The following is a 21,106-nucleotide window of genomic DNA, read 5'->3' on the forward strand; positions in this document are numbered from 1 at the left end:
GTGTTATAAATATTATCCAGCATAATCTGTAAAAAATTGGGACCTATTGGTACACAAATAGTTCAAGTATAATTTTGTAGTAGCTTCAACAGCAAGTATTATTTTACTATGAACTGTTGTGTTTATATCAATTGCACAAAGTACAAATAAAACGCATAAAGTAGGAATGCACTAATATAAAATTTCTGTGCCGACACCCACATTTGATGACTATGATATTGTCAAGATATAATCTGCCCTGATCATATAGTGTGAATAATTGCTTTTATCTGCCGATACGGATTATTGGCCGATATATCGGTGCATCCCTAAAAAATAAAAAGATTACTGGACGTAAAAAAGTGGTAATATTAACACCTACCAATACACAGTAAGCTCTTATGTGTCATTTAAGATGTTTAATGCTTCATTTTTATAAGTTTTATATTAAATTAATATTTTGTAGAGATATTTGGAAATGTCCTTTTTGGGATATATAAGCAGCACATCAATGATATCTACAACTGTGCAAATTTAACCCTGTTACTGATCATGCAAGTATAAAATGTCTCAGTCATCAGGTAACATAATTATAAAAGGGTCTACAGTATATACTCCAGAATTCAAGGCACTTGTGCTTCATGTATATCAATATCAAACACTATTACACTAACTATAAGGCAGCTAAGTGATCAGTTTAACTTAGTGTTTCCAGGGTCTGATGTGTTTTAAAGGTGCATTCATTGAGCAAAGCTCATTCAAATGAAAGGACACGAGGTATCAGGTTCTCTCCAACAGTATCTGATTAAATCCAGTCACCCCATCAGTCTTGTGTACGGGCTGCATGTTAGCATACAGCAGTGGAGATCTCTGGAGATGCATTTTAATGGACCCCTATAAAAAAAATGTATAAAAAATATTCCTCTTCAAGTTATTAATAATCACTCAAACACTACAGAAAACAAGGTAAGCAATATATTTCATATGTTTCTTACCCGTGGCTGTGCTCTGATGGAGGCCACCCCCTGCTCAAACTGGTTGGTCTCTACTTTGTATTCGCTGTGTCTAAAGGGAATCTTCAGACATGCCATCATTGACATGACCCTCTGGAAACCAGATGCAGTCAAAGACACGGTGACGTTTGGCGCAGAAGCCATGACCAGCCCGATGGGCCAACCTCTGACCACAACCGGCTCTGGGATGCTGGAGAGCTGCACTGATCCTCTCTCCTTCAGCAGAGGGTCCAGCTTGGGCAACCCGCATGCTTGTTCCTCAACAAAATCTTCAGCATCGTCCAGTTCTGCCTCGGCGAGCGCATCCATGTGTGCCTGCAGCACGGCGCATATCAAGAGCAACACACAAAAGAAGCAAAGCACAAACCTGAGCTTCAATGAACTGAATAAATACATAAGTGTATTAAACAGCAACGGTGGGCTTACTCTCCAACGCCTCCATCTGGACTGGATGACCGATGCAGCTTTGTGCAGTTTCTTCACTTCTCTTCTAACCAGCCAGGATCTCACACCTGTGATACAGACAAATACAAAGAGCGGGACATTGAATACTCACGTTTAGGACAATTAACATTTAAGTGGTTTGGAGCAACGTTTACATTATTTGAGCCCTTAACTTTTTGAATGAGGGGGGTTGAAAAGGTGATGTACACGTTTAAATTAATATAATTCATTAGGCAATTTTGTTTTAGAAGCCTAATCTTGGTCTTGTTTAAAAGAAGATGCTTTACAGTTTTTCATGCAAGTATCTGGAAAAAATATTATATTGCAGTTTACATTTATTGTAATAAATACAAATATTGCAATAAAGTATAGACGGTTTCAGCAGTAACAACATAAACAAGCGGCTTTCGTGGTCATCACGTAACTTCCACTAAACTCCGCTAAGAATAAATAAAAACAAAGTCCTTTTAAAGTAGTTTATAACAAGCCAAATAAACAACACATAGATTACCTAGGAAACCAAAACATTTGTTATTTTCGACGAGGTATTTGTTTAAGAGATAAGTTTAGCAACTAGTCAGACAAACAAACAGAAACCAGAAGTAAAGTTCCGACCAGACGTGTAATCGCATCACCGCAAGTGCGTCTTATGAAACCGTCTATATATTTTATACATAAAATGATCAAAATCGAAATGTTTCATGTCAGAAAATCTACACAATTTAAGGCAAAAGTCTAAACTAGTTGTGATCTAAACATTAAAATCACTTTAAGTGGTTTTACCAACAATGACCACTAGGTGTCAGTTTCCTGCATACTTTTGTCACAGATTAATAAATTACTATTACTGCATTATTATTACTGCTTAAAGTTACATTCTTACAGCTTTCCAATGAGATATATTTTTTCAACATTTTTGAATAGGATATAGTTCGTCATGATTAGATTAAAATGGACATGCAAATTATAAGGGACAGAACCACTTAAGGGGTTAAAAGATAAAACTTTGGTTTATTTTAGTGTATTGAAACCCAAAATGTGTTTCTGGGTCAAAGCGATTCAAATTGATGGTGCGAGTCACAAATGTGTGACACTAACATAATCCTACATGCTTAAATGGTCTGTAGCTAAGAGCAGGTGCTTAGAAGATCAGGGCACACTTCCTATGGATGGCTGTTTGGAGGAGATGCCAAGAATACAAGCAGATATAACCTGACACTCTGAACACGTGGCTTAAGATACATCTCTTTATCATGTCAATAAGCCTCCTTTTTCAGTCTTACTGATTGTCATGTAATAACTTGCTTTTGTCTTATAATAAGACACAGTTTTTATGTAAACGTGACTCTTAAATGTTGATCAGAGGTTTAGCAGTACAAATCTGATCTGAGTACAGTAGCTGTTTGGCTCAGGTGAGCTACATCTGTTCAAAGTTAAATGATTAATGAGGTACAATGCGTCTAGACCGACAGCAGATGTCACATTCTTAAGCCAATCAGAAGAAAGAGAAATGGATGGTATCTGCCAGTGTCGACACATCTTTTGACCAATGAAGCTCCATCACTTCTCCAATGTAGTTACTGGATAGTTTTTGTTTTTAGTTTGGCATAAAAGAAATGATGTCTGACAATAAACTTCATAAATAATATATATATAGTTATAATAGTGTATAAATAGCTGATATACAGCATCCAAGTAGTGTGATGATAAATTCTGACCTGCTTGTATACGAGTGGCAGCCTGCGTCTTGATGTTATGCTGATGACGCTGATGCCTACGCCAGGCACACTGGATACAGAACGCCTTCTGTGATTGCACCCGCATCCTGCTCTCCTCCAACATCTCCAACTGGAATGTGTTACATTACTATTAACAACATCAATTAAAGTTGCACCTGATATTAACAAAAGAGATTTTAATAACTCCATGCATCATGCGTGTCACTCTATGCCGATGTTTATCTCCATAGGCATTAACACAACAAGAGCAATGCGGTTACATACGTGACCAACTACCTACACATGTGGTCTGAGTTATCGTATCATAAAAGGCATTAGATCAATTAAAACAGATGCATGTTGAGCACTTGTGACTGGATCATCCACAACATCTCTCTTCAGAGCAAATAGGTATTTTACAAAATTTTACATCTTTACCAGGGTGTGAGTCAGAAAGACTTTGGTCCTCCCACAATGCACCATGATGTTGTTGTCAACAGGGTTGAGGGTGGAGTTAGGGGTGTGTCTCTTGAGAACCAAACTGAGCACATCCTCCACCACAGATCTCAGAACAGACTCGTCACTCATTACAGGGCCTGCGGGTAAGAAATATAATGTTTGCTGCAGGCCATGTACATGCAACTACAGGACAAATACAAAGCTGGTGACGCTTCAGTATTATTGTCATTCATATGCTGCTCTTACTGATACAGGAACAATGTACAAATATCCACAGCGGAGTGTGAAGAAATAGAGACAATAAATCAAACAGGTCTTAACACAGCACACAGCAATTGTTTCAAGCACAAGCAGTGACACGAAACCACCCAAAAATGTTAAGCTTTGGACAACACAGTGATATGAACAACATTAGTAAGCAACCACTGTGTGAACTGCGTGAACAATCTATACTAGAAAACCATGCAGTTATTCACCTGAAGAATACAGATCTGTATACTACGCTTTAAAAAATCCCAATAAAGAAGAATGGAGTGAAGATACTAAAAGAGAGAAAAATGGACAAGAAACAGCAGTTTTAAAGAATAGGTTTTAACATTTTCCAAAGACAATGAAAATTTGCTTGTACAATGATCGGATGTTGTTGGCAGTTGCTAGGGTTCCGTTGCTATGGTGTTGCTAAGGTGATAAGGAGGATGTACATTAGAACTGTTGAATATAGAGATTTATTACACGGCTCTCTGGAATGCTTGATTCTGATTGGTCAGTTGAGACATTTGCAGGTTCGTTCTTTTCAAATAATAACCGCTCCAAAGTAATAACACATAGCCGGTGCTACTTGTATGTTTTAAATCCCTCCGCGCCAACAAAGATTACTGTTTGGCGCCATCTTGTGACAAACACTGGACAACCACAATTAAGAATGGAAAATTTTGACATTCATTTTAACATGTACGGAAAAAACAAAACATTTAAACAGTGGATAGAAGAACGAACAACAAGACAAGACACAGAGAGCTTACTGAGACTGAACTTGACAAAATAGAGCATGACAGCTACGAAGCCAACACACAAAAAAAATACAGAATGGGCATTAAAACTTCTCAAAGACTGGCTAAAAGAAAAAATGGAAACATACAAGTATGAAGCAGAGGATCTTAATAAGGTATTACCATAATTTTATGCATCTGTGCAAAGTTTCGCGGAAGAATAAAAATGTTAATTTAAAACAAATATGCCAATAAAATGTTTCAAATTCATATTCATGTCCAGGTTTTTTTCTTATGTGGCAAGTAGCCGTGTAATAAGCGGGATAATGTAGAGGCAGCCGGTAGTTATCGGGTAAATAAGCCCCTTCAGTGTGATACAAGACCCTCCGCTTCGCGTCGGGTCCTGATCACACTGTCGGGGCTTATTTCCCGATAACTACCGGCTGCCTGTACATTAACCCTTACGTAGCGATTACCGGTTTAATGGTTAACCGCAATAAAAATGTCCAATGGTTAGTATTACCGTGTCATTTTTTAAATTACTCGAAAACTCCTGTCCAGCATCAACCAATTTAAGCAATAACATGAGACAAACACATTCATTCACGTCCGCTCCCATGTGTTTGTGATGAAAGTGCTTTACTGAACTTTAGGGAAATCTAGGACACGTTTACTTAATTTCTTTTTTTTTTATATGTTAATGAGTAATGTCATGTTTTGAGCAAGTGTGGCTCCGGTTGTTATTTTCAATTAATGACTTAAGGATCCTCTTGAAAATGAGATGATACATCTCAAGAGGCTATCCAAAATAAAAGAAAGAAATTGTTCTTATACAGATCCATCTTTTCTTTTCATTTTTCATTAAATGATGTGATGTGATGAGTTTAAAGCTCTGTTTGTTTCGTCTGTAATTGCTGTGAGCTCAGGTTTCGTGCAGCTTTAAAGTTCACCTGATTTTTCACAAAATACGCACACAGATGACTTACTGTTTATATTAAAATCTGATTTACTCACTTGTGTTTTATCTGAACTAGATGAACATTTATCTCACCACCCCAAATGTGCCATGATTAATGTTATTTATTTGATGTTTATGCGAACCAAAGTGCACTTACATGTAGAATCAATTTTAAATTTGGTTTGCATCAGTACTTTTTTTTACATTTATAGAAATTGTTCACAAAACCATGATAATATTGATAACTGTGGTGATTTTGGTCATAATGACCAATATCATGTTTACGAGGCATCACAATGCTAATGTAAAGGATTACAGCATTGATGCATAAAAAACAAATAATCAATTAATAAAAAATCTGCGCTCGAGCTGGTCTCTTGCGTCTCTTTCTCTCAGTACGACCATTTTAATGCTTTATTTAACGTTATGAAAGTGCATGAACCCTGCAAAATGTACAGTGTGTCACCCCATTACCTTAATAATATGTATTGCCGTTGCCTTGCTATTGCATGTTTCTGTGATGAGAATCATGTGATACATAAATATGAGGTTAATATAAGACGTGAACTTCAGCACAATTCTTCCTCGCATGTGCATAAGATATTTTTGCATTCGATTAAGAAAATACTATGAATCACGCGTTTACATGCATACTTTTTTCCTGATGATGATCGGATCACAGATCGAACTACACCACCCCTTTCAATACAATCAAAATTTTCATCCAATCAACCTCAATCGTATTGATTAACCTGAAATACGATTACAACCTGTTTATTTGGTTGCATGTAAGCATAGCTAGTAAAGCGCACCTCTGGAGCAGAGTTTTAATGCGGTCCTTTGACAAGAAAGATAAGAAAGCAAGTGAGAAAGACAGACTTACCTGTACAGTCATATAAAAAATTGAGAAAGCATCGAAATGTCGGATTAAATCGAACCGTTGACAAAATAACCGAATTTAATCGTGAGACCACTGATGATTCACACCCCTAATGTTCACACACTTGCTCAATGCCTCATATCAAAATAACACAATGAAAGTCTTGAAGATATTCTCCTTATTAATATTAGCTAGATACAGATTTAGCACAAACCATATTCACAGATTTCGCAGTCATGTTTAATACTTTGGGTGCGTGGTTTATTCAAATAAGTATGAGAAATAGTGCATGACACCAATAATAACAGGTGAATTGTGAAACAATGTTTTACTTACTATCATCTCTGTTTAGTATCATGTTTGCAATCAGTCCATATCGCTGAAGGAAACTGACATAGGGAATTCTGCACAAATAATAAAATTTAAAAACTATAAAAATATCTGCATCTAATTCGGTCTATAAACTTGAAATCACAAGCAAGCAAGAATGCTGTAATACTGAATACTTCAATAATAGTGTAAATATTGCCATTAAATGTATTTGTAGTTTGACAGGAGGTGTGTGCATGCTGTGGATGTGTTACCTGATAGGAAATCCTGCTGCGCTGATGTTTATGGTCTCCACAATCCCACAAGCTTCAAGCTGAGTGATAACCTGAACACAAACCAGACTGACAGTCAATAATCAACCTGTAAATTACTGTATAAATGTTAAAGTCAACAGCGAGTACACCCAGCATCCTTTCAAGCATCTGATGCAGGAGCTAACTTATCTTTAAATGAAGCAGATGATGTCATTACCTCTTCTTTTTTGAAGGTGAGCGGTCTGCATTCAGGGTTGGGTTTAATACAGCGTGTGTAGTGAGGAGTGGTGCTGTGCAAAATCTTCATCAGACTTTCAAGTGAGTTCTTAAATTCACAAAAAAACAACAACACCAAAGCAGGTCAGTATAATGCAATCGGCATGTCTTGAAATATGATGATCATAGAAAACTGTCAAATATTACACATATAATAGCATTTATGACCACCTATTGTTGATATACTTTCTGATTTAAACATGCATTTTCTGTAAAAACAGCTTTAAAACAATATGCATTGTAAGAAGCCCTATACAAATAAATGTGAATTGATTTGAATTTAATTAATGTGCTCCCAAGTAAAAAAAAAAGCTTGAAATATTTATCATTGAAAGATCTGGTATCAAGACTCCTTTATAATGATCCTATATGATGCATCTTATGATTTAAATGAACATGAAACAATTTGTGGTTAAAGATATTAATTTCCAGTCATGTAAGCACTGTACCTTAAATTTAGAGACAACAGTAACGACTTTGTTGTGTCCTCTGGATGCCCCGCTTTCATGGTCATCCTCATGAAAGAGACTGTGCAGCAATGAATCATGGGACTCCTGCAGGACACAGATGAGCTCAGGAGGAACCGGGTCCTGTGGAAAAAACAAAGCATGCAACTTATTTTAAGCTTCTGACTTATATGATGTATGGTCACAGCTATAGGCTTATAGTTTATGTATGTGGTAGTTTATACCTTATTCTTCTCCATCATGCCTTCGATCTGATAGCGGACTTGGCCGGCGTAGTGGGCGACGGTGAAATGAGGCTCTTTACTGAGTTTGTCCCAGCTGATGTTGGCGTTTTCCGACAGCTCCTTTTCCAGACGCACGCGAAACTGCCGAGCATCCGATGCTCTGTTCAAACGACACTCCTGGACAGCAAACAAAGTGATAAAGACGCTTGTGACACAAAGCGGAAATTAAGGACAAGTTTGTTGCTCTCTTAGATAAGATGTGGAAGCAGACCTCATTGAGCAGGGAGATAATGCTGGTGGGACTGCCTTCAATCAGGTCCAGACAAGCCTGGTTGTCTTGGTAACGTACGAAGGACCACTGCAGCCCCTCGGACACGTACTCCTCCTGTTGAGCCTTCAGATAATGACCCACAAAGTGCTGCTGGAGCTTCTCATTAGCATAATTAATGCACAACTGCTCCAGATTATTCAAGAGGAAACACTCGAAACCGTAAACGTCCAGCAGGCCTGGGAACAAACCGGTCAGACCGATGTATTGTTTGGATTTGCAAAACAAAACATCAAAGCACCTTTCAAACTTTTGCGTGTATTAAGTATAAAATAAAATAAAAATGAATACATACCAATGAAGTTGCACCACATGGAAGTGTCTGCAGACATACTGTTATTGATGAAAGTGACTAACCAATCAAATAATCTGTTAAATCAAAACAGATTTAAGAGTCATTTGGATCATTCAGAAAATGCATTTTGAATTAAATGCTAATGCATTTAAGTAAATGTAGTGAAGTTAAAGAATATCACACTCACCTACAGGTGAGTACACTCGCCTAAAGGATTATTAGGAACACCATACTAATACTGTGTTTGACCCCCTTTCACCTTCAGAACTGCCTTAATTGTAAGCAACATTTATTCAACTAGGTGCTGAAAGCATTCTTTAGAAATGTTGGCCCATATTGATAGGACAGCATCTTGCAGTTGATGGAGATTTGTGGGATGCACATCCAGAACACGAAGCTCCCGTTCCACCACATCCCAAAGATGCTCTATTGGGTTGAGATCTGGTGACTGTGGGGGCCAGTTTAGTACAGTGAACTCATTGTCATGTTCAAGAAACCAATTTGAAATGATTCGAGGTTTGTGACATGGTGCATTATCCTGCTGGAAGTAGCCATCAAAGGATCGGCACAAGGTGGTCATAAAGGGATGGACATGGTCAGAAACAATGCTCAGGTAGGCCGTGGCATTTAAACGATGCCCAATTTGGCACTAAGGGGCCTAAAGTGTGCAAAGATAACATCCCACACCATTACACCACCACCAGCAGCCTGCACAGTGGTAACAAGGCATGATGGATCCATGTTCTCATTCTGTTTACGCCAAATTCTGACTCTATCATCTGAATGTCTCAACGAAAGCGCGACTCATCAGACCAGACAACATTTTTTCAGTCTTCAACTGTCCAATTTTGGTGAGCTTGTGCAAATTGTAGCCTCTTTTCCTATTTGTAGTGGTACTCAGTGGGGTCTTCTGCTGTTGTAGCCCATCCCCCTCAAGGTTGTGCGTGTTGTGGCTTCACAAATGCTTTGCTGCATACCTCCGTTGTAACGAGTGGTTATTTCAGTCAAAGTTGCTCTTGAATCAGTCGGCCCATTCTCCTCTGACCTCTAGCATCAACAAGGCATTTTCGCCCACAGGACTGCCGCACACTGGATGTTTTTCCCTTTTCACACCATTCTTTGTAAACCCTAGAAATGGTTGTGCGTGAAAATCCCAGTAAGTGAGCAGATTGTGAAATACTCAGACCGGCCCGTCTGGCATCAACAACCCCGCTCAAAATAGCTTAAATCACCTTTCTTTCCCATTCTGACAGTTTGGAGTTCAGGAGATTGTCTTGACCAGGACCACACCCCTAAATGCATTGAAGCAACTGCCATGTGATTGCTTGATTAGATAATTGCATTAATGAGAAATTGAACAGGTGTTCCTAATAATCCTTTAGGTGAGTGTAGATACTTAAAGATGTACACGAGTAGAGGAAACATTCTTCACTACTGTCCACCTTTGCTAGACAGCCATCAGCAGAAATGTATTATTTGACCATTATCTGTGTTATATCTGTGAAATAGTTGGTATACTTACTATTGTGTTATTACCTTCCAAATAAAAATTTCATTTAAATATGGGACCCAGTCTGTGAAAATCCAGCTTAAGATTTACTGTTTTCTACATAAAATCATCCTAATAACATTCTGTGAAATAATATCCTTGATATCTTTAATATTGACGAGTAACATCATGTTAAAGATTGAAATCAATCATTAAAATCCAAACTCCAAACTCTTCATTATTAGAATAAGAGACTTGAACCAGGATTCATTACAAATGTGTCGCTTTTGGTTGCTTTACACTATTGGCTTCAAAGTGAGCCTTTTTCTGTTTTGTGATACTTTTGTGTACCTATACTATCATTATACCTGTCTGTGACTTACTGTGCATAGATGACTTTAGCGAGACAGTCTCTGCGGATTGTGCATTCTGACAGCGAGCACGGCTTGAGCACGTTCTGTTTGCCAGCACGCAGAGTTCGTACGATCAGACACGTCTGCAGTTCATCTAATGGCACCTGTAACAGGACAGAGGCCTTCTGCAGGAAACCTACACATAATTCAAAACATACATAGCGAGAGCGGTTATCAACACTAGCAACTCAATATAACACAACACTTTTGCAGTCTTGCACAGGACCCTACCGAAACACAGAGAGATACGTATTAAGAGAAAACACATATAAATTCATCAATTCTCTATACCGCTTCTCTCTTTTGTAATCTATCCCAGCCACTAAACGTGTAACAATGCTCTGTAATTCACTACTGAATGTCTGTAGAATATACAGCAGAAACACCTTTTGAGTTTTCATCCAAAGCACATGGCTGGGACTCTTCAGATGCCGGACTGAAGTCCACGTTCCCCAGCTGCAGAAGACCTGCAAGTATCTATGCAAAACAATGACACAATCATGTTATTTATATAGCATTTGATCATGTTAAGATGTATTATTTATTACTCCATCAAAACTAACCCTGAATATCTGTGCCCTCTTCTCTTCATTAATACCAAGGTTGATCATTGCTTCCACAGTTTCCTGCAGACAGTCTTCTGCTCAGACGCAAAAGGGGAAGGAAAGATAAGATTTAGATAAAACAAAAAACACATTTTGAATGTTATTATGTTCTGTAATACTCACCATCTAAGGTTTTCTCAACATTTGGCAACCAGGTGAAGTCTTGGTCTAAAGGCATCATCCAGTCCAGTCTCTGTTTTTCTGTGGCCCCTTTCATCATCTTCAAATTAAACCAATCAAAGAAGATGTAGATGTAATTGTCAGGATGTATTTTGAAGGTTCTCCTGTATAGCTCAGTGGTAGAGCATTGCATTAGAGGCACAAAAGGTCACGGGTTTGAGTCCAAGGATCACACATACTGGTAAAAATGTAGATCTTGTAATGCACTGGATAAAAGCATCTACCAAAGGCATGAATGTACAATTATTTGTTTTTCAATCATTTAATTTTTTATATAAAGAGAAATTAAGTTCGGGAATTTACATCATTAAAAATCAAAAGCTGCTAAATCTAATGTTGAGGTATTTTAAATACCCGTCTCAGCTTATTCCTTCTATTCATGCCCAGCGCCACTGATTTAAGTCCTGTATCAATTAGGTCATATCTTTCCTTTGCTTTATAATCGTACTTTCCATCCTGCAGACTATGTTTATTTGCAACGTTACATCTCCGGTCTCCGTTTGGCATCTGCAGCTGGATCTTGACCACACTTAAAGATCCGCCCCATTCTACTTCTGATTGGCTAGTTTGTTAGTTTGGTTCCTCTCATACTATTTGTAGGCGAAAGCATGAACTCGAACTGATATTAATATAATTATATTAAAAAATTATTTCGCAGTCAACGCCGCACGCCAGAAATCCGGCACTTTAAGCCCTGTATTTATAGTTCTTCTATGCAGATGAATACAAACGCTGCTTTGTAAATGTTAAAAATGTTTATCATTATCATATCTTGCTATTAATATGACCATGTTGGTTTCCAAGAACTCTCATGCTGAAATAAATGTCTAGTATGTCTATTTAATGGTCGTGTGTGCGGGTTGTAAAAATAGATACAGTGGTGTGGGCCAGGCCAAATCATTTCATAAAAGCAGCACCCGCGGGTTGGAAAAACCTTACCTGCGCATCACCATTACATATTACAAGCTTTACAAATGTGCTGTAACTTGTTAGCAATGGTTAAGAACAATAACAGTAAGGAGTTGGTTAGGAAATGTTTTGTATGAAAAATTGTTTTACAAGCATGACCCAACCTAATTATAAAGACTAGACAACTCACATAATGTTGGAGGAAATGTGCACTTTTGTAAATGTACACCTATTTCATTGCTAAAAACAACGTTATTTTGTGTATTTGGTATAATACGTGTTCTGGTGGTTCAAAAAACACATTATTTTCAACTTACCGTACATTTTTGTAGGTCAAGATTTCTCTGCCTTCCTGAAACGCACTGATTTTGTATAAAACTCATCAATCTGAAAAGCTTGGCCTGTGATTGGCCTGAATACCTCAGACGTCAGCCGGAAATGTGATGCTCCTTACTAGGGCTGGGTATTGGCAAGGGCCTTAAGGTACGATACATATCACAATACATGACCCATGGTGCAATGTGTCACGATACAATAAGGTTCATTACATGTTGCAATACATTGCAATATTTTTTCTTATCAGAAATGTAAAAAATAGAGCTGATTTTTATTTTATTTTTATTTTTTAGCCAACGTGTTTTCACGTGTTGGCTTTAAAAGCTGCAGGTGTTTTTAAATTTTCTGCCATTTTCTCACTCCCGCTAACTTCTGAGATATTAGCCAAATGGCCGTATATGACCGACAACTGGACAGCGACAAGCAGCGGCGGAGGACATTGTTTGACGAACACAGAGGGATTTGATGAATTTTTAAATACCGATAGTAGAGATTGAAATATCGATGCACTATTGTGAAAAATCACAACAGTTAGCTGTATCGATATTTTTGCACAGCCCTTCGGCTGTGAGTCTGAAGCGGGAGGAATTATGATAATGTCGGTCTTTACTACATCACCAGTGACAGGAAGTAAACTGTTGCCTACAAACTGTGTTTGTTGTAGTCCAAGAAAAGAGATTTGCGTTGGAAACGATAAATCGCATCATCATTTACTTTGGGGTTTGTACCTTTTGCATATTGTTGACATGGACTAATATTACACCAAACTTATACACCAAAGGAAATTTAAAAACGTGAATCAGACCATAGGTGCTCTATCATACAGTAACCTTTCATTCTGACAGGTTGTGTGAATGCAGGTTTTTATTTTACCTGGTAGAATATGTGAAAGTTCCTCTCATTAGGTGCTTGGAAAGCCACTCGGGTCTTCTCCAACAGATACGTCTGCACTGACGCGCCAACCAGCAGTTGAGAGCTGCATTATAACCACACATTGATTTTTACAATGCTTACATGCTGCTTTAGGTTCAACAACTGACGGGAACGACCCACTGACCTGTTGAGCTGCAGCTGAATGTATTTTCCAAAACGACTGCTGTTGTTGTTGCGTAATGTGCAGGCATTGCCTGTTTAATACGAGAAAATGACAAACACAAGCTTTTAGATTCCGAGCACAATGAAGAGATAAGTGGAGAGCAAACCGCATCATTCAAACTTGTCTTTTTCTCCCTCACCGAATGCCTCCATGAGAGGGTTGGAGTCCAACACTCGTCTTTCTATCTTCTCTATGGTGTTCTGGCATTTTTGAGAAGATGCAGCCACCGTGGCGTAGTATTTCATCAGACAGCGTGACGTCCAGGTCTAAAAGATATTAAGTACAGTAATGCAGATTACTGGGTTATCTACAGCTGTGGTTGTCACATACTCATGAACAGCATGGATAACACACAATGATAAAGGCAAATACTAGTGGTAGTTGTGGTAGTTAGGACAGAAAATAAATAAGCATATTAAGAGGCAAAAAACACTTCCCATATGTTTTATTGTTGATGCTGATGGGTTCAATCAAACCTCTATATTATTTTGGTGCAAATATTCTGGTGACTTGGTGGAATCTAGCCAAATGAGGTGGACGGTTTAATAACCCCTTTGCATGACACACCCTCATCCTTAAATCCATAAAAACTGAGGACATCTGACCTACCTCAAGGACATCCAACAGATGTTCAAAACATTGGCCATAAACGCTTGTTTCAATCCTTGTGTTCAATTTGTGCAATTTGTGTGTTCAAATAGAAATAAGATTAAAGGTGCCAAAGAATGCATTGTAATAATTGTTAAATTGTTCTTTGATATCTACACAGAAGTTTTGTGGCTTTATTAAGTGCAAAAATGATCCAGAGTCAGTTTTACATGTCCATTTACAAACCGTGAAATTTGCCTTTAGTATGAAATGGTCTATTATTACCTTATTTGGATGGGTCATAAATAATAATGATGAGCTCTGCTCTGATTGGCTGTTTCTCAGAGCAGCTCCTTCAGTAGCTCTGTGTGTGTGTAAACAGATCTTATGTTTGTGTCGGTATCAGATGAAGAGACAGATTTTGAGGAATAATCAATAGTTTGGAGATTGTTAATGGACGTTTCTGAGTGGTAAGTTTGTGTTTTTTTCAGTATGGACCTGCAAAACGTAACTGTAAAGTCAATAGTAGAACTTCAGCCTAAACGCTAGCATATTACATTAACTAGCATATAACATTAACTAGTATAGCGCGAACTCAGTAGTCACAACTTTGTTTTTGGCATTGTAACAACATTGTACTTGTGAATTTGTAATTTAATGTTGGGGCGTACATCTTGACTGTAAATTCACAGTTAGTGTTGCATGTACAAGGTTTACATAAGAAGAAGGAAATAATCGTGTTTGAGGATCATGATATGTCATTACCATCTACAGAGCTCTTATTATTCATTTATACCTACATAAATACAGTTTTACATTATACGGCACCTTTAAAGTTAAAATTAAATACTGATGTGATAAATGAGGAGGTGACACAAAAATCACTCACTTTTCCAGCTCCACTTTCTCCAGAGACCACCAGTGACTGATTTATAGGCTCCACCTGACCCTGTACATTCCTGTAAGCTTCTTCTGCAACAATGAAGATGTGTGGCTTGAATTCCTGCATACAAAGATATACTTTAACACTGCGCAGACCTTCACAGAACTACTGCTTTCTATATATGCCCAGTGGACACACTGCTGTATTATATATAGTTAAAGACAAAGTTAAGCATCAGTAAACAGCTTTACATCAGAAACTAAACAACATTTCAAATCAACTAGCCCTGTATATAACCATGAAAAGCATGTATAGTTTCCACACAGGAGTATTTATAGGTTTTACACCACATGTACATTATACGTGCTCATCATGTTTTCAGGTGTGTGTTTACCTGAGGCTGAGGGGCGGAGTGATATTCCCTCATCACATCCAGAGAGTACAGGTGAGGGACGGGCTGAAATGGGTTGAGAGCCACCAGTGTGCAGCCAGCATGCGTGTAAAACACTTTTGCACTGTACCGAGCCTGCAGACACTTCAGCACTGCCAAATAAACAGGAATTAGACTTTCATTAGCAGAAGTGAACGCAATATAAAAAGCATTTTAGCAGATAACTCATATGAGGGATGACATTAAGACTGATATTATGGAATTTAACATTAGAAGAACCATAGATTTTAAATTGTTATAATGTATAGCAGAGTAAATATATATAGTGCCACCTTTTACATCTTTTATAATCCATAAGTGAAAAGAGGAAATTATTTGATTCCATTATAATAATCAGGCAAAAGCTAATAATCACCGGTACAGTCAATGATAAGTCACAGACTTAAAATATTAATATACATTTTAGACTTTTATACACAGTGTACCTGTAGTGGGGGTAACAGGGTTTACTTTGGTGAGGTCATCATACGTATGAAGTTCAGATTCATTTATGAGGAAATCTTTGATGTCCCCTTCCAATGAATCATTAAGAGACTTTCTGCGAGTCTGAGTTCTCCCTTTCAGCACATTTACCTGCATGACAGAAATAAATTTGTTCAGAGCACAGCGTAATAAGATATTTTTTATTCTTACCAGACACATAAGGAATACGCTATGGGTCGTTGAATTATTAGAAAATAATGCACAACCAAGGTGTTAATGCGGAACGACACAAAGGGAAGTGCTGATACACAGCGGGTGTGCGTTATTTTCAAACATTTGACAGGTCAGGTGTGCGTTTATCAAAAAATAATGCTTACTTGTTGAACATTTCTCAACCAATCAGAATAAAGCAATCAACAGCGATGTGGTATAAAAAATATGATAAACAACACGTGATAAAAGCAACCTTCAAGCTTGTTTTTGATCCAAGCAGCCGTGACAGTCAATCCATCCATCCATTGGTTTTTCTGTTAAGTCTGTCTGTAAGTAGCCCCCAAAATTCATAAATACCCCCCATTTTAGTCATCTAAGGTGGGAATTAATTTATTAGTTGATTGTAAGTTGATTATTTTATATTTATACCACGGGTCTGTTGAATGCTGTATTCTGATTGGTTAAGAAATGTTCCACGGGTACGCATTATTTTTCGATGTCCGCACACCAAACTTGTCAAATGTCTTAAAAATAGGCACCAGAGCAATGTTTGTGGTAACCGTGGTATAAGCAGAATAATTGACTCCTTTGAATTATTTAAAAATAAAAAGGCCTGTCGTCAATTATTCCTTACATCATTGCTGATATTTGCATTTTAAAAATGTTTTTGCTTGATGTTTTCTACTTTTTCTTCCTTTTAATCTGGGCTAGTTGAATTCATTTTGGGCTACCAAAACCTAAAGAGTGCCTAAAGCGGACTACCAGGGGATTTTGAAATTTTGTGAGCCCTGGCTACACAATCACTTTTCCACCTGCTTTATCATAGCTGTTTTATACAGGCACTTAAGACTTCTGCAAGAATAGACTTATCATTTATCTGCAACAACCAGCTAAATATTTAAGCACATTCGATTCTCATAGTATTTTTAACTGCTTATGGTGTGTTATGTGTTTGTAAATCATGTTTAATACTATGCCAAATAAATTATTGAAAAATGAATGTACAAAACTACAGATCTATCCAAACCTTTCTATGAGACATCATAAAAAGAGAAAAATTGAAATATAATAGGGTTGGATATCATAAACAAACAATGATTATCATGTATGAATTCTTTAGTGTACTCTTTTGTTCCTATGTTGTGATGACAGTAAACAGCATGTGCTGTATAGGAGCAGGGCACGCACCACAGGATAAACTAATAATAAACACTGTCTGCTAGACACGTCTGTACCTTAATCCAATCACACAACCTGTAAACTACTACTGAACACCACTAACTGGTTAAGAGAAATGTAACTGGCAATAATCTTTCAAATTAATTATTCTGGGTTGGACTACAATTACTCCAATGATAAAAATGACTAATAATGTTTTAGGAAAATTATAGTCTCACTGACAAAAGCCACAGTACTTAACCATAATCCTTAAAACTACACTTATATAATGTAGGAGGATTCCTGTCTGGCATAAACACAGCTGTCTGTGAATCATAGTGGTAATGACAAATAAAATGACTATATCTGTGCCACTGCCAATGACTAGAAGGGATCGTTGAAGAATGGCATAACAAACCAACTGTATCCACACTAAACAATATGTGACAGTGCATTCAACTTTATTAGACTGAAGACTGGTAAAAAACAAATGAATACAATCAACATTATCTGTGTGGTAACGTTTAAATCCAGACTACCCGAAGTAATCTGCACCTACAGTATGGTTAATCCGGGTCATTGACAACACTGTCAACGTCAATGAACATGCAAATCTGGCATTACCATTCATAATAAATTATAATCATCACTACTATCATTAACATAGTTAACTGTTACTCAATAAAAAACTAGTCCATGGTAACTTATTAATTGTGACTTTTTTATTCTATTTTATTTTTTATAAAACTATCATTACCAGATCACACTTACAAAACGTACAACTTTTCGTAAGTGTTATATTATACACGTGGCTTTTTATATGTAACGTTACATTGACAGCAACACCATGGTGTTTGGTCTGAAATACATAACACTGCAAATTTCTTATCTACATAACTGCCACAAAGATGAATTATTCACGTGGAGGTGAGGAATAAGACATGAAGTGTGCAAAAATAATACATTTTACGTACCGTCTGGTTGTAACCGTTTGATCTTTCAGTGAAACTCTTCAATGTCCCGTCAGAACTATTAACGTTTTTATTTCTGAATAAAAGTTTCTGTTTGACAGTCGCCATGACTGTATAAGGTTTAAAGACACCTTTCCTGGTATCTACTGTGTTAAATATCTGTCATTAAAACGACATTTTACTAATTTTCTCATTTTTCCATGAACATTCCTGCGTGAAGGACAAAACTCCGAAGTCTGTTCCCATCCCGCTAGAACTGACACGAACGGTGACGTCACATTATATCGACTGTGTCTCCGCCCACAAAAAAGGCACGTTCGACTTCATGCGTCGCCGTAAGAACTGACAGCCGGGTGACGTCAAAGTAACGCGAGAACGATTAGAGAAATCAGACGAAGTCTAATTTCGTCTTGTTCTCGCGGTACTTTGACGTCATTCGACTGCAGAGGAAAGCCACGCCCAACGCGGAAAAGAAACACCATAGTTCTCATGTGCGGACAGTCATTTTAAAGTGAGAATTTTGAATGAATAATAATAATCGAATTCTAAGGGAAGTATTTGCTTTTACTAATTAATAATGCGAGTCAAGTAATGATAAATGGGAGTCTGTTTTTAAGTGTTGTAAACCGGTTTATCCTGACAGTCCAGTGTTGTCTCTGGGTTTCACTCTCCTCACTGCACAAATTACACTGGACGAGGTAGGTAAAACATATCAAAATATGATAATTTTACTCATTTTCCTCGTTGTTGTTGTTGTTGACTGTATTGCTTTACCATCTCTGGACCTTCACGTTTGGACTTTTTTGCATTACACACACACATATATACATATATTTATAATAATATATTTGCATGCAATAGACTCTGTACTGTAGTTATCAGCATCAGCTATTGAAAACCCATATGGGTCGCCCTCTAACCATTATGAGCAACACTATGTTTGTAGTGTACTTAATTTTAATGCATATCATTTGTTACAGGCAATGGCACTGCCAGATGGCAAGATTGCATTTGTGAGCAACCTTAATGGAACAACCCTGACAGAGGTTTCACTGGGATCCCTGTTAGCTCCACTGTGCTTCCTGAGCCGAGGACTTTTCCTGATAGTGTTTCACCTGGGAAAAGGGGTCCTTCCACTATCCCGGCCAGCCCATCTCCTGTTAGACTTCTTGACACTGATAATGCCACTGGTCCTGTCATGCACTATACTTAGCGATATTCTTCACTTTGTCATCTTGGGTCTAGCCCTAGTGGATTTTGCTGTCATTTACTATGTGTACAACAACAAAAGCCGTCCCTCTCAAGGTTTCGTCCACAGTACGATTAACAGATTTTTACAAACTCGGGTAGAATCTAACCTGGTCCCGTTCGTAACAGTGTTTCGGGTTCTGGTTAATGTGAAGACCTCCATAAGCATTCTAGCGGTTGACTTCAGTGTGTTCCCAAGACGTTATGCGAAAACAGAGACGTATGGAACAGGGGTCATGGATTTTGGCGTAGGAGCTTATGTAATGGCAAACGCGCTAGTGTGTCCTGAAGCAAGAGGCAAGAATATTCAAGGATCAAAGTTCAACAATGTTTTAAAGCAGTGTATGTCTGTATGGCCCCTGGTTGTTTTGGGGTTGGTTAGGCTGGCGAGCGTCAAGTCAACTGGCTACCATGAGCATGTGACCGAGTATGGAGTTCACTGGAACTTCTTCTTCACATTGGCTATTGTAAGAGTGGTGGCATCTGTGCTTTTAGCCATTTTTCCTGTAAACACATCTTGGCTTCTTGCTCTCCTCCTTAGTGGAGCTTACCAGGTTATCTTGCAGACAACAGATCTTAAGTCTTTTCTCATTCACAATAACGACCGAACAGGCTTTCTACAGGCCAACCGAGAGGGTATCTTCTCAGTTGTGGGTTACATAGCCATCTATATGGCTGGGGTTCAGGTTGGCCTTTACCTGATGCAGAACAGAACATTAGTTAAAGACTGGATCAAAGTAATTCGTAACCTTCTGTTAACCAGCATTGGGTTATTCATCATCTTACACATTTGCCAAACATATATAGAACCAGTGTCACGCAGAATGGCCAATTTTTCTTTCTGCATTTGGACTGTTGCCCAGTCCATGCTTTTTCTTTCTTGCTTAACTACTGCTGATGTGATTTTGCTGTTTTCCAAAGTGATTTCTAATGTTTCACTTGTATCTTCATCGTGGTGGCCGTGTAAAAATAAGAAAAATTCATCAAGTGATGAGAAAATGAGGAAAAGTATGGATGCACTATGCCTTATACAATCTGTTAACCGCAATCAGTTATTATATTTTCTGCTAGCAAATGTCATGACTGGTTTGACCAATGTGTTAGTAGACACCCTGAACAGCAGTGATGTATTATCTGTATGTGTTTTGCTGATGTACATGTTTATAAACAGTTTAGTTATATTCATATTGCATATCAAAAAAATAACCATTAAGTTCTGGTAATACTTGATATTGATCCATGTTTGAGTTTTCTTCATTAATTTGTTAATTTACACTGTTTTACTGTTAATGGCTCTTTATTTACAAATTCTGTTTTGAATGCTGTATTTTTTTGCAAAGTGTTAATAAAATCGAATGTTTTATTTTTAGTGTGTATTTTTTATAAAATATAGGTGTATATATAAACTACTCCATAATTTTCAGTAACAAGTTGTTGAAATTAAACATGCATAAAGTAAAGCTTATATATTTTTAGATACCTGGGCATTTGTTTAATTTTTTTTCAGTGTATTCTATACAATGTGTATT

At 37.6% G+C, this 21,106-nt stretch overlaps 2 protein-coding genes across 3 annotated transcripts; one reads left to right on the top strand and one right to left on the bottom strand.

Annotated features, from left to right (window-relative positions):
• Window positions 1-9: 9 nt before the first annotated feature.
• On the bottom strand, window positions 10-18,601 carry myo19 (myosin XIX). Of its 2 annotated transcripts, none has more exons than XM_055198166.2 (23): window positions 18,333-18,601; window positions 15,990-16,137; window positions 15,508-15,656; window positions 15,120-15,233; window positions 13,782-13,908; window positions 13,604-13,673; window positions 13,420-13,522; window positions 11,245-11,341; window positions 11,080-11,156; window positions 10,903-10,993; window positions 10,487-10,652; window positions 8,615-8,688; window positions 8,263-8,498; window positions 7,992-8,168; window positions 7,750-7,890; window positions 7,242-7,349; window positions 7,025-7,095; window positions 6,777-6,844; window positions 3,593-3,750; window positions 3,155-3,284; window positions 1,419-1,504; window positions 975-1,307; window positions 10-873 (listed from the first exon to the last, which is right to left on the bottom strand). In XM_055198166.2, exons 1-23 carry the CDS (start codon window positions 18,435-18,437, stop codon window positions 760-762), a joined length of 2,943 nt encoding a protein of 980 aa, XP_055054141.2. In that variant the 5' UTR covers window positions 18,438-18,601; the 3' UTR covers window positions 10-759. The 2 variants fall into 2 exon arrangements, with proteins under 2 accessions (XP_055054141.2, XP_055054140.2); XM_055198165.2 differs by having other exon boundaries at window positions 11,080-11,159.
• A 158-nt stretch (window positions 18,602-18,759) lies between these two features.
• pigw (phosphatidylinositol glycan anchor biosynthesis, class W) lies at window positions 18,760-20,940 on the top strand. Its single transcript, XM_055198164.2, has 2 exons — window positions 18,760-19,027; window positions 19,310-20,940. The coding sequence occupies exon 2, from the start codon at window positions 19,313-19,315 to the stop codon at window positions 20,798-20,800; it is 1,488 nt and encodes a 495-aa protein (XP_055054139.2). The 5' UTR covers window positions 18,760-19,027; window positions 19,310-19,312; the 3' UTR covers window positions 20,801-20,940.
• The last annotated feature ends 166 nt before the right edge of the window (window positions 20,941-21,106 follow it).

Source organism: Misgurnus anguillicaudatus, chromosome 22, assembly GCF_027580225.2.
Source record: "Misgurnus anguillicaudatus chromosome 22, ASM2758022v2, whole genome shotgun sequence".
Lineage (NCBI taxonomy): Eukaryota > Metazoa > Chordata > Actinopteri > Cypriniformes > Cobitidae > Misgurnus > Misgurnus anguillicaudatus.